This window comes from Siphateles boraxobius, unplaced genomic scaffold (assembly GCF_051911475.1).
Source record: "Siphateles boraxobius isolate OS27281-9 unplaced genomic scaffold, OSU_SipBor_1 31, whole genome shotgun sequence".
Lineage (NCBI taxonomy): Eukaryota > Metazoa > Chordata > Actinopteri > Cypriniformes > Leuciscidae > Siphateles > Siphateles boraxobius.
The window spans coordinates 14,382,547-14,395,556 of NW_027508931.1; the positions used below are offsets into that span (position 1 = coordinate 14,382,547).

At 37.2% G+C, this 13,010-nt stretch overlaps 1 protein-coding gene and 1 long non-coding RNA gene across 2 annotated transcripts; both read left to right on the plus strand.

Annotated features, from left to right (window-relative positions):
• Window positions 1-561: 561 nt before the first annotated feature.
• LOC143697157 (uncharacterized) lies at window positions 562-8,527 on the plus strand. The gene is made up of 6 exons (XM_077194072.1): window positions 562-692; window positions 7,363-7,419; window positions 7,514-7,582; window positions 7,671-7,772; window positions 7,847-8,192; window positions 8,309-8,527. Exons 1-6 carry the CDS (start codon window positions 562-564, stop codon window positions 8,525-8,527), a joined length of 924 nt encoding a protein of 307 aa, XP_077050187.1.
• A 167-nt stretch (window positions 8,528-8,694) lies between these two features.
• Window positions 8,695-10,240, plus strand: LOC143697073 (uncharacterized). Its single transcript, XR_013186167.1, has 6 exons — window positions 8,695-8,929; window positions 9,020-9,111; window positions 9,193-9,297; window positions 9,387-9,586; window positions 9,690-9,854; window positions 10,001-10,240. It is a non-coding gene; the product is annotated as an uncharacterized LOC143697073 (long non-coding RNA).
• Window positions 10,241-13,010: the final 2,770 nt, after the last annotated feature.

A 13,010-nucleotide genomic window follows, 5' to 3' on the forward strand; every position in this document is an offset into this window, starting at 1 on the left:
GCTAATTATCTCTGTTTTGGGGTGAATTTAAAGAAATCCAGCATAAAAGTGCTGTGAGGAAAAGCAGCAGGGACCAGGCCAACCATAAAGGAAAGTGTGAAGGGTCCCAGGTCACGCATGCAGTACTGACCTCCAGACACAGTGGGCATACCAATTAAAAAGTTAATGAAGATCACATCAAGCAACATGTCCAGCTAGGTACTCTCTTCTACAGAGAAGAGGTTGTGGCTTTGCTGTAGTACACAGCAGGAGCAAATAACTGGCACAGATATGATCAAAGCACTGCTTAATTAGAACTAGACAATTCAATTGGCTGGAAATGAGCATAAAGCCTCAGTTTTTTTTTGGGTGAACAACTATTTTTCAATTGGCTGTAAATTAGCATAAAGCCTCAGTTTTTTTAGGTGAACAACTATTTTTCAAGAACCTCTTCCGTAGAGATAATGTATATCATCCATAAATCAATTTTCAAGTGATGTTTTTGAACACTTGAACATTTCATTGAAATATACTCTTGTGTAGAGTAAAACGTGTGTATCGGAGGCAAGCTAGTAAAGGAATATGAAACCTCACTCCCCTGGACTCAAGAGTTGCACTAGCGACTGCCACTACTGGCTGCGGTCTTTAGTGTCCTTGCTGGCGTACCGGCCTCCCATGCCAGTGGTGCTGGTTCGAAACCCGCTTGGAGCTGTGTGAGTAGGTCCAGTTACACGTGGATAAGAATTATAGTGATTTCCGAGCAAATTGTTCTTTTGGGTTATTTTAAATGAAACGGTCAAAACATTTCAGAAAATAGTGCTGAAGTCACAAATGACTGAAAATGTCATGGAAAATTTGAATTTGAGGTAATCCCGCCCCTAAAAAGCACGTACAGCTAAACCAAACCAGTGTTGTTATTAAAACTAAACCTATTAAAAGTAAAATTAGTTTAAGTTGAACTACTGAAATTACTAAAATCAAGACTAAATAGAAATATATATAAAAATGACAATAGCACATCAAACAATCAGACAGAATGAGAGCTCAGAGCTAGGGTGTCTTGGGCTTTGGTACTTTCCACCTCTTACCTCTTTCATTTTTCAGCATTGTTAATAAAACACATGAAGGTGTATGACAAGCAGGGCTGATGAGCGTCACCTGTGCGCCACACCAGTCTCGAGTCTCAAGGAGAGCTCATCACCACCAGCCTCACTCCGTTCCCATGGCTCTCTGCCTCACCCCGCTTGCCACAAGGTCCTTTGAGAGATAATAGTGATGGTGGTGTTATCATGAATCTAACACAGTAAAACCACCAGTGTTAAACTAGCCACAGTTTACCATTTAGGAATACATTTATCTTGTTTTGTAGTGCACATCTTCCCTTTTCTGTGGAAGTCAGCCGAAGACAGAAGATATTCTGTCACTTTTTGGCCAGTTGTAGAGGAGCAACAGCCTAAACATTGAAGCAAGTATGCAATGCATTTTTCTAAATGTCTGTATGTCTTTACATTTTTTTTTAAATAAATAAAAAAGTTATAAAATAAAACAATAACATACTATTTCAATATTATTTTAATAAAAATTATCTCTCCCTCTGCCTCTCGCTCTCTCTCTCTCTCTCTCTCTCTCTCTCTCTCATATATATATATATATATATATATATATATATATATATATATATATATATATATATATATATATATTTCTTATTTTTCTTCAAATTATATTTAATTGTCTTTCGTTATATGATTAAAAACACACACACACACACACACACACACACACACACACACACACACACACACACACACACACACACACACACACACACACACACACACATATATATATATATATATATATATATATGAAACTCATACAGGTTTGGAACAACTTGAGTGTGAGTAAATTATGACAGAATTTACATTTTTGGGCGAACTATCCCTTTAACATGCTGCATATTTTCATGTATCGAGCAAATCTCAGAAATAATATGTCTATAGCACTTTTCACAATACACAAATACAACAAATAATTCCAAATACTTTGCATGGCACAGACAGTTTTAAACAAAATGGGATTGAAAATGTAATCAAAGCCTCAAGTCTTTTAAGGAGATTGCAGCCAATAGCACTTACGGATTAATTACCACACTGGAAATTGTGGCTCAACGTGGCTGGACCATAGACAGTTGTTGCGCTCTCCCTGACCTCCTCTCCGCAGATTTCCACACCTATTTGTTTTGCATTTTTCAATGCAGTGCTGGGAACAGGCCCGTGCTGGAATGGAAGGTCTCTTGACACTTTCCTCCGGTTTCACAGACAAGGTTTAAGCCTATTCTCAGACTAAAATGCATGTTTGAGCTGTTTTCAATGAAAGCAACTTGCACTGGCATCTTAAAATATTTTAGTGCCATTGTTTTGTTTCAAAATGCACACCAGTAATGTTTTTTTTAAGGCATGTTTTTAAAAGATAACTTAATGGCTTAATTAAATTAATGCCTAAATTTAATCTAAGCCCTGTCTGTGAAACCAGGCCTTTGAGTGATGGTCAATAAAACCCAAAGGTGTTAATTATTCCTGTGCATGTGTTTTTGAATAATAACCTCTTGTGAAACCACAACGCTTGCCGATACACTCTCATCTGTATTATGTTTAAAGAGAAAGGCCACCCACAGAAGGGTCTTCCTGTTTATTTGAATAGTTGCTCAATAAATAATTTAGTTTTGCGCTGTTATGCTCTTCTACGAGACCCAGTGGAGTAGATTCATATTGCAGTGTGAAATCGTAAATCCATCACTGTTTGTTAGCCTTAAGCGACAAGGAAAGCAGGATCCATATTGTTTTGGTGTAAATTTAATGTCAGAAGGTATTAAGCACAATGATCTCTGTGTTTCTGGATGCATTACTGGAGCCCGAGGCCAATGTTTAATGCAAGAATTTTAATGCACTTTAATTTTAGGTGAACATTTCTTCAGATGAGTGAAATTAATGCATCAGCCACAAAACATTACCACACAATTTTGTGTCACAGAGCACTTCATGTGCTCACAATCACGCAAACACAAAAAACTTTTTTTCTACATACGTCATTACATTCACTGAAGCATTTTCTGGCATAAACTGAGGGGTAAGAGAAATATTAGACTCCAGACTGTAATTACAGCAATTTCTGCACACAATAAAACTACTGAAAGTGACTACTAAAACTTCATCTAACTGAAGGCGTAGGGCTTGGAACATTAATGAGGGAAATATTGTGCGTACAATAGCTGTTTTGAGCAAATTAGCTTTCAAAACTTGGGGAGCAGTCTACATTATTGATTTGTACATTTTGGTCTTTCTGTTTCTTTTTTGTTTCAGAATGCTTTATTTTAATAATCACAGAGCTAGTTTACAGTTCATTAAAGGGGTAGTAAAACGCATTTTTTCGAAGGCTTGATTGTGTTTGTGGGGTGCACTGTAACATGTTCATGCTTCGTTTTTTAAAAATTGCATTATTTTTCATATATTTTACCTTTATTCTACACTGCTCTTCCCCTCCTTGTAAAAACGGTCTGATGGTTTCCTGGTTCTATGAAGCCAGTCCCTCAAAACTACGCAATGGGCTGACTGGTTAGCTTGGCCCAGTGTGCTGTGATTCGCTAACCGTCTAGTGCTCGTCTCCCGGAAACGCCATGCCCCTTACCTTTACCGGTACTTTGTGCTTTGGTGTATTATAAAAAATGGCGTCAATAAAAACAATCGGACCCAGGGAAACGTTAGTGAAGATGATCGAGCAGAACCTGTTCAAGAACGGCTGTTAAACGACGTTTCAGAAAGGTTTGTTTTTTGTTGTTCTCTCATTACTTTTTAGATACGCTGTTATTTAATTGTACTAATTAATATAGAATAACTAATAAATAAGCTTCATAAACAAGAATTTCATATAATCGTTCTAACAAATTATACAACAGTCCTCAAAGAGATTTTTTGAGTAAAGACTGCAGATCGTTTCTGACTGTATGCCACCGTTACTTTTTGTATTTTTAGAACGATTGTTAGACAAATATCTGTCGACAGAACTAACCCAAAACGAACACTAAACATCGGCTGCCAAGTAAAACACAGAACCATGTTTAGCATGCCTGTAGATAAACAAGCATGTAGATAAACATAAAAGCTCTAATCAAAGAACAATTTACACTAATTCCAAGTTCGCTGTTGAGATTAAAAAAAAGTTTGTAATGTTAGGTGTTTGTCAGATAACGTTAAGTTTGAATGAACATTTAACAAACCAGCAGAGCCAAACAGCATTGTCATTGGTTAACTTCCTTGCTACAACGTAGCCTACAATTAACAATACGAACTATTGCAGGAAAACATATCGACGAAAAATAAATCATACTTACAGGTTGTGGCTCATAAACAAAAGCTTCGGGGTAACACTTTAAGGTAAGGGTACATGAATTCTGCATTCATTCATGCATGAATTCTGCATTCATTCATGCATTAATATCTCATGAATCATCAGGAACTAACACAAGTTCAAAATTTTTCATTCATGACTTCATGGATGAACAACACCTTAATTAAAACATTAACTAAGATGAGCACATCATCATGAGTTATGATTTATTACGCATGATCATGATGTTTTCTTTGTTCACAGTTATGCCACCATTAATAGCACATTGTTCATCAGTGTTTCAAAGGACTAGTCACCACTTTAGTTGAGGGGCCACACACATGATGAAGTCCTTGATAGATAATGCTTAGTTAATGATGACTACTGTATTTGAATGTCAACAGAATTTGTGTGCTATGAGTTGCGATTGGTCTATTTTGGGGTCTGTCCAATACAGTAGTCATCATTAACTAAGCATTATCTACCAATGACTTCATCATGTGTGTGGCCCCTCAACTAAAGTGTTGACTAGGTCACTGACCTAGACAAAGAACAAAGAAAACATAATGATCATGCGTAATAAATCATAATTCATGATGATGTGCTCATCTTAGTTAATGTTTTAATTAAGGCGTTGTTCATCCATGAAATCATGAATGAAAAACGTTGAACTCGTGTTAGTTCCTGATGATTCATGAGATATTAATGTATGAATGAATGCAGAATTAATGCATGAATTTATACATGAATTCATGATAATTCATGTACCCTTACCGTAAAGTGTCACCAGCTTCTGTTTTTAAAGTTGGAGCTGCTCCATTTTTCAGGACAAGCCGTTGTGTGAATCCTGCATTGAGCTCGCGAAGATTGTGCAGCACAGAGAGCGAGATTTAAAAATAAATGTTAACCATTGATCCCTAACTCTAGGGTTGCCACCTTCAATAAAAAAAAAATATGGGACGCCTGCCGCAGCGGGGGCCAAAGCCCCAGGGGCCACAATGACCACAGGCCCGACGGTATCCCAATGGTGGTATATCATAACTCAAAACATATTTTCAGGAAAGTAATAAGATCAGTACCAATGGACATTATAATAAGCTATCTACTATTGAAATCAGTGTGAATAGATGCAATCACTCTCTATCACAAAAAACGTTTTAAAACAAAGTGTGACAATGAGACCACAAAAAAATTGCCTTTCGTCTGAGATGTATGTGAGATGTTAACCATATTTATTAACTTATTAAATTAACAGATCCATAACTTATTCTCTATAAATAAAACAAATGCGTTGATACTCAAACAAATACTAAATTTGATTGGAAAAAAAAATGTATAGTGCAGGAGACTTTAGCAAAGGATCCTGAACATCAAAAACAGCATAGACCAGAAGTAGTACTGTGCAGTATTGGACTATGTTAGGCCTACTTTTTTTATAAGTTTACTTCTTGTCACTCCTTGCAGCACTGAGTAGCTGTTTGTCTTTCAAACATGTAACACCATCCAAACAGTGATACCACACATAAATAACCTATAATCTACAATTCTAAATTTAATTGTTACACTATTTTTATTATTGGTAAGATAATCTATTTATGTATTTTATTTATGTAGCCTATTCAGACCTATTGTTAATTCTATAGTATTAAAGGATGAAATTATCTAGATTTGTTAAGCATAAGTTATTTTCTTCACACATCCACATTTTTATTATTAAAGGTGCAGTGTGTAATATTTCTGTGGATCTATTGACAGAAATGCAATATAAGATCCATAACTATGTGTTTAGAGGTGTATAAAGACCTTAATTAATGAACCGTTAAGTTTGTATTACCTTAGAATGAGTCATTTATATCATAGGCACGGGAATCCCCTTCTATGAAGGTAGACATATTGTGACGTCATATTTCTACCGTAGCCGACAGCGAACAAACAGCGCTACAGAGCGCGTTTCGTATCTAACCGGAATGGGAAGCAGCAGAAAAAGATTTCTGGAAAATGAATGACCACAGTTATTGTTTAGGAAAAGATTTGACATCGGGTAAATCTGCTTCGAAGAAGAGAAAGTATAATGAAGTTAGAAAAATAAGTCAGAAACGTAGACAAAAATCGCGGATCAACATCGGTGTGGCTTTTCCCATATGGAAGGGTCTTATGAGGGAAAAAGGCTTTCAAAGCGACGCCGAAGTTGCCTGTTTTCTGCTGGACAGGTTAGATATTCCAACTTCAACAATAAAAATGAAAATTGTTGTTTGATAATGTTAGCAATACCTAGACGTAGCTAGCCATAGACAACAAGTGTCAGTTTTGTAAAATATATAGTTAGATTGTTTCATGTAACTTCTCCCTCGCTGTGATATTGTTTTGCTATGTGGGGAGAAATGTGCTGGTTACGCGTTCGTGAGACGATTAGCTGATTAGTATAATTATATTACATATTTGATCCTCCCCTGACATGGATTTGTAAACATTATCCACGATGTGGTTTATAATGGACTGTGGTACAGAAAAAGTGACAAAGTTACACACTCTTGGCTTAAGTTTGCTATGTTGTCTGTCGGTGATCATACTTGCACCAGATGTCATATTTTTTGGGATGTTCAGTTTATTAGGCCCGATGATCAAACCGTACCAAGATGTAACACATTGTGGATTACAATACAGTAATGTATTACAGTCGTATGCGACTGTGTCATGTAGCACTTCATTTATTGATGCTGCTGTTGTTTCTCCAGGTACGAGACAGGTCCTGCAACATGAACTCCCTTGAAGAGAAAACCTTTTCAAGTCCCAGCTCCAGCATTGTCTAGTATTGGTGCTTCTAGAGGAACAGACAGGTAAGACATGCATAACAATATATGAATTTGGTCCTAATATCTTTGATTATAAACATGATCTTTATGATTATTGTGTAATTTGATTTTATATTTGGTCTATATCTAGTGTTGAATGTGCATATGTGGGATATACACAACTTGCTTTGGTAATTCTTTACAGAGATGAGCATCTTGATGTCATTGTAGAAGCCACTGAAATTCAGGGCCTTGAACAAAGGTATCATGTACACATCATCACATGTACACGTTTTAGCCATGTCATGCTTTTCTCCAAATTTTCTTAATATATATTTGTTATATGTTTTTTTCAGCTTACATGACATGAGCATTTTTGAGGAGCACTGGGAGGAAAGGGATTTCAATGACCCAATGAACAGTGTGTAAGTAGTACTTCATAATTACATTTATTATTGTTCATGTAAATTACTCGATAACTTTTTTTTTACAGGAAGTTGTCATTATGTACAGAATTCATTGGGCAGATGAAGCTTCCCCTTACTCCCTTGAAAGAGATGATGGGCAGAATGGTTTCAGCTTGGATGAAGAGTATCTTCCACCAATTTCGATACGGTGTTTTATTTGTCATTCTCAATTTGCATTTGTTTTTTGGTGTCGGTTTACTACAGATTTTTGTGCCTCAACAGAATGGGTGGAGCACTGAAGAAAGCACACTCTATCGATGGACGTCCTGTTATTGGAATCGACAAGACTGTGCATGATATGCCTGCACATGAAGACCCTCCTGATGAGCCTTATCCTTGTGATCATGACCCTGTTTTCCCAGAACCACAGAATGTACTTTGTGAAGATGACATCATAGGTGTCAGAGCCTCCATAGTGTACGAGAACTGCTTAAGACAACTGGCTACATTTCTAATTCTGTTTGTGGATAAATGCACTGGACTGCTGAGGACTGGTGCGCCGTGCAACTCTGTTGCACCCTTTGAGATCAACATCTCCACCAAGGGCACATCAGTTTCTATCGAATGGGTAAAGCCAAATAATCTCAGAATACCACAACTTACAATTAGTATAAAATGAAAGTTTATACAACAAGCCAGTGCTGTACATGACAAAAGCAAATGTTTCTTCTGTGTGACTTTTAGATCTGTCCTAATGGACACAGCTCGTGGAGGTGGAATTCCCAGCCTGTGATGAAGTTTAGGATGCAAGCTGGAGATTTTCTCTTATCCACCAACATTTTGTTGTCTGGCAACAACTTTGCAAAGGTTGTCCTCTTGTTCAAATTCATGAACATGGGGATGGTGAACAGGAACACCTTCTTCTCCATTCACTGTGTCAATACAATAAAGGACTTCTGGTAAGAGAGTAGGACAGAGGCACTTTGTCGGCTTAAAGGGAAAGATGTTGTTGTCCTAGGTGTGTAGTTGATACTGTATTATGTAACATAGCTATTGAACACACTAAGCAATGACAGTATGGAAGAAAGTAATTAATTTTTTTCTGTTGTACTATATTTGTAAAAATTTCAGCGGATGGCAGAAACGACTCTCCTGGTCACTGTGCACAATACTGCAGCCACACCACCATGGAGAATGAGACCAAGGAGATCATACATGTTACCATCATAGACAAGCGGCAAACATCATGGAACTCAGTCGTCATGGAGAAGGAGGGTTTCATCCAGACTGTGGACAAGCTTACATCAGAGATAAAGCTTTTGGAGATCTGCACGGATGCCCATGCCCAGATTGGTGCCCTTGTGAGTAAGTATTCAAGTGATATATTGTATGAATGCATGTGTATAACAGTAATTTAAATATTATAGTAACATAACATTATTTACCACTTCATAGATCCAGAGAAAGGCAAATACAAGGCTCTTGGAATTCATCACAGTCTGGACATGTGGCATGGTGCGAAGAACATTACCAAAAAAATAGCAGCAGTAAGTGTACTAACTCTACACACAGACTATATTTGAATTCCTGTATTTTACAGTAATTTTTTTTTTATTTATCTTTTCAAGTCAGCAAAGATAAAATGACAGTCCATCCTCTTGAACTGGCTGAAGGACATAGTCAACCATTTTTGGTGGTGTTGCAAGACTGCCGACACACGTGAGCAATTTCTTGTAAGGACACTTTCTTTTTATTATCTTTGAGTATTTTCATTAATTGCTATATTAAAGACATATTTATATTGCATTTTCATGTTTTGAAGGCATTATGGGTAGGCATCCTTCACCATGTCTGCAACATTCACACATGGACTATGGGAAGCTGCAAACACGGGCACCTTGAATCGGAGCAAATACGGGGAAAGATGTGGATCCAGAGAGACTCCCAGTGCCACAAAGCTTTAGTGGATATAGTTCTAAATAAGAGGTGGCAGAAAGATGTTCACAAATATCTGAATTTCAGGTAGTGTGGCTATACTTTTTTACACTAATGTATTTTATTAATGTTTGTGTTTACTGCTCATATACACAGAAGTATGTATTTCTTTGTTTGTTTGTTCTGTCAGATCGACTGCAGACCTAGAGTCATTCAACAATCATATCATGATGTATGCTTGCAAGCGCTATGCTTTCAGCCCTCCATTTTATGAGGCAAGAGTTCTGCTTGCTGCTTTGGACTACAATTTCCACCTGAACCGACCAACAATGAAAACATTGGATGGCAAAGAGTTGTATGTTTTACAATTATATAAAATTCAAATTCAAAGTACAATATTTGACAAATGTTTTATATGCAATTGATTGTCTTTACACTCTAGGTAGTCTCTTGATCTACTTACAAATTGATGGTTTATGATTATAATTTGTGTATTTTCAGTTTCAAAAGATTGTATAAGAAGAACGCTAGAAGATACAGTGTATATGCCATGAAATCTGAAAAACATACGGATAATTTTCCGAGTTGCAAAGAAGGATTGTGAATAACCGAATCACAAGCGGAGTGGTGATGCCTAGAAGGAGGAGCCTTCGACCAGATGACCCCAGACAGTTTGGTTTGGTGCCCCCCGTACCTGCACCAGCCACATCAGACTTCTTTCAGGGACAAGTCAGAAGAGGTCTAGGAAAGTAATAAAAAATGTGTTGACTATGTTGTATCATATTACATGTCAATGAATGATATTTGCATTGCAATATGGTCTGTAACTGTGTGATGGCACTGTATTCAACAGGACCATTATTCCAACCAGCATCCGATGTGGAAGGATCCCAATAGGAGATCACCTTGCATGTGTCCTTGGAACTTGTCAAGCAGGATCACGATGGAAATAACTTCAATTCACTGACAAAGTCATAGCTTTCAACTAGTTTCATCTTATTCTGATAATTACACTGTTACCAGCGCATATTATTTTCAGTAGGTAGCCCAAATTAAAGTTTTCAATTTTGAACAGTAATGATAAGTTAGGCTACAGCTGTACCCTATTATGTAAATATAAATAAATAAAATTGGTTTTGGAAATTTTAGGGGAAAGTTTGAAATTGTGATACTTTTATAAAAACATGATCAAATGTGTATAATGAAAAATAAAACACCATGTGCTTCTATTTCTTAACTGTTATTGTTTCAATAACATAGAACTGCAGTTGAACAACTATAACAAAATATATAACTATAAAACATAAATTAAATTTAAATAAAGAGGGGAACAACAGGAATAAATATTTATAGAAATGTAATAAATCAAATTTTAAATATGTACATTTGTTTGAAGCCTTGATGATGCTGAGGCAGATTTGTGAGTACTTGTGTAAACTGTATGAGCATGCCAGAGGGCCTGGAAGGAAATTCATAGTCCAGGAATAAAACCAGTGTAGTGTCCTTAACACAACAACTGGGAATGACAAGTCGGTTTCCCTGGCCTAAAGCTGCATGTTGCCAATAGATTAAGTGTCTATAGGCACCATAACGGTACTCTCTGTTGTCATCCCAGGCTCCCTGATGTTGTCTAATGCCGTAATGTCCTCCCGGTTCTGTCTGTCAATGTGAATAAAGCCTTCTTCAAGGCAGTACTGGGAAAAGTGGGGCATTAGGCTCACACAGTTCGCTTGATCCTGGCCACAGCATTTCCTCTCCTGGTCCGTAGGCATTTCCCGACAGTTACCACATGTACACCAAGGTACTTCTGGGACTCCAGCAGAAGGTGGAGCACCGTGTCTGCGCTGATGCATTATCAAGGCATCAAAGACCAGGCCTGGCTGTCTCTCAAGCAGAAGGGTGGAGAGCTCTCTGTGTTCTTCTAGGGTCATCTCCTGTAGAAGTCTCTGAAGAAAAGGGACACAGGGAAAAATAATCAATATGCAATATTCTCTATTTATATACTCTGGTTACTATGTCTCAATAATGTTGTTTTTAATATTGTATCCACTCAAAATGAACTATACCAGAACTCATTATTATTAGTAGTAGCTTAGCAAATGTGACCCAGAGTATCCCATAGGTTATCAATACATAATTTCTGATTCTGATAAAATATGTACATATTTTAAATATTAAATATGTTGACAATATGGTACCATATTGGGGTTTGCAGACTGGACAGTGTTTGCTCAACTTGTCTAATATGGCTTCATATAATCATTGTTGCCCAGTAAATGACAGGTTACACTATGAAAACATTCAACTACTAACTAACGTTACAGTACCAGGGGTACATGTGCACAAAGCTACTATGTAAATAACGTTATCACTGTGTGCTTGAGTTTGTCATAAAGTGCAGACAAGTCAGAATATAATAACGTTACAATAACTTTATAAATACAAACCTCTGTAACAGCTCCCCGGTTCCTTTGGAGGGCTATCACTCTTTCTTTGTCCTCTATTGAGCCATCGATCCGGGTAGGTCCTCCTCTGCCTCTCCTTTCCCTGACTGCACCTCCAACACCTCGGCCTCTCCGCCCTCTTCCTCTCCCTCTACCTCTCCCTCTTCCAGTTACCTCTTGTACGTACTCAGGTTGTCCCTGACTCTGAAAACGTGTATAAAAAATGCTGTCCGAGTGATGCCTCGGAAATCTGACGTTAACTATTTACCCTTACCTAGCTGCTTTGATGCTCTTATACTTTGCTCTTATCTTTTACTAACTAGCATTGAAACAAGCTATGGTAAAGTCAGTGAATAAAACACTAACACAATGATGAACAAGGAAAAATAACAATCGCAATAACATGTGGTTTTACTGAATAATTAAGTAAATACAATTTAATATAAAATATAATATAAAGAAACCTCATTGCTTGACTTGCTACTCTCTGCAGACTCAGACTCAGACGACGACATATTTTATCCTACGTTGGCCACCGTAGCTTCAAATTCGTGTTTGCAAAGGGAGGGAGAGGCCATGATTGACATGCTGTTTGCAATTCGCAAGCCTCACCACTAGATGCCGCTAAAAATTACACACTGCACCTTTAAATATGTATTAAATATATCTCTCTTATTTAAAAAATGCATGACTTGTGTCTGACTATGTGTACCTTAACCGTAATAAACAAATCATACCATAATGTATGGATATAATTCATTTACATTGTAACATTATTTCTTAACAAATGGGCATAGGCAGCATATGAAAACGCAAATCAATCAGAACATTATTGAGCTGATTAAAAAAAACTGTCATTACACTATCTGAATTGGTAGATGCTTGAGGTATGAAGAACTTTGAGACAGTGCTCTGATTTCTCTGATCTCGAGTATTGTTATCAACTCTCTGCCAAAAGCCCCGCCCTCCTCTGACTCTGATTGGCCCTGAAACTGATGGTATTAAACAAACCAATCAAACCAACAATGGCAGCAAGTATTACCCAATCAAGGGTAGAATAGAACGAG

Coding starts and splice junctions, on each gene's coding strand:
- LOC143697157 (XM_077194072.1), top strand. CDS start 562: ATGAAACCTCACTCCCCTGGACTCAAGAGTTGCACTAGCGACTGCCAC. Junction 7,420..7,513: donor ATTCAGGGCCTTGAACAAAG/GTATCATGTACA, acceptor TGTTTTTTTCAG/CTTACATGACATGAGCATTT. Junction 7,773..7,846: donor CTTCCACCAATTTCGATACG/GTGTTTTATTTG, acceptor GTGCCTCAACAG/AATGGGTGGAGCACTGAAGA.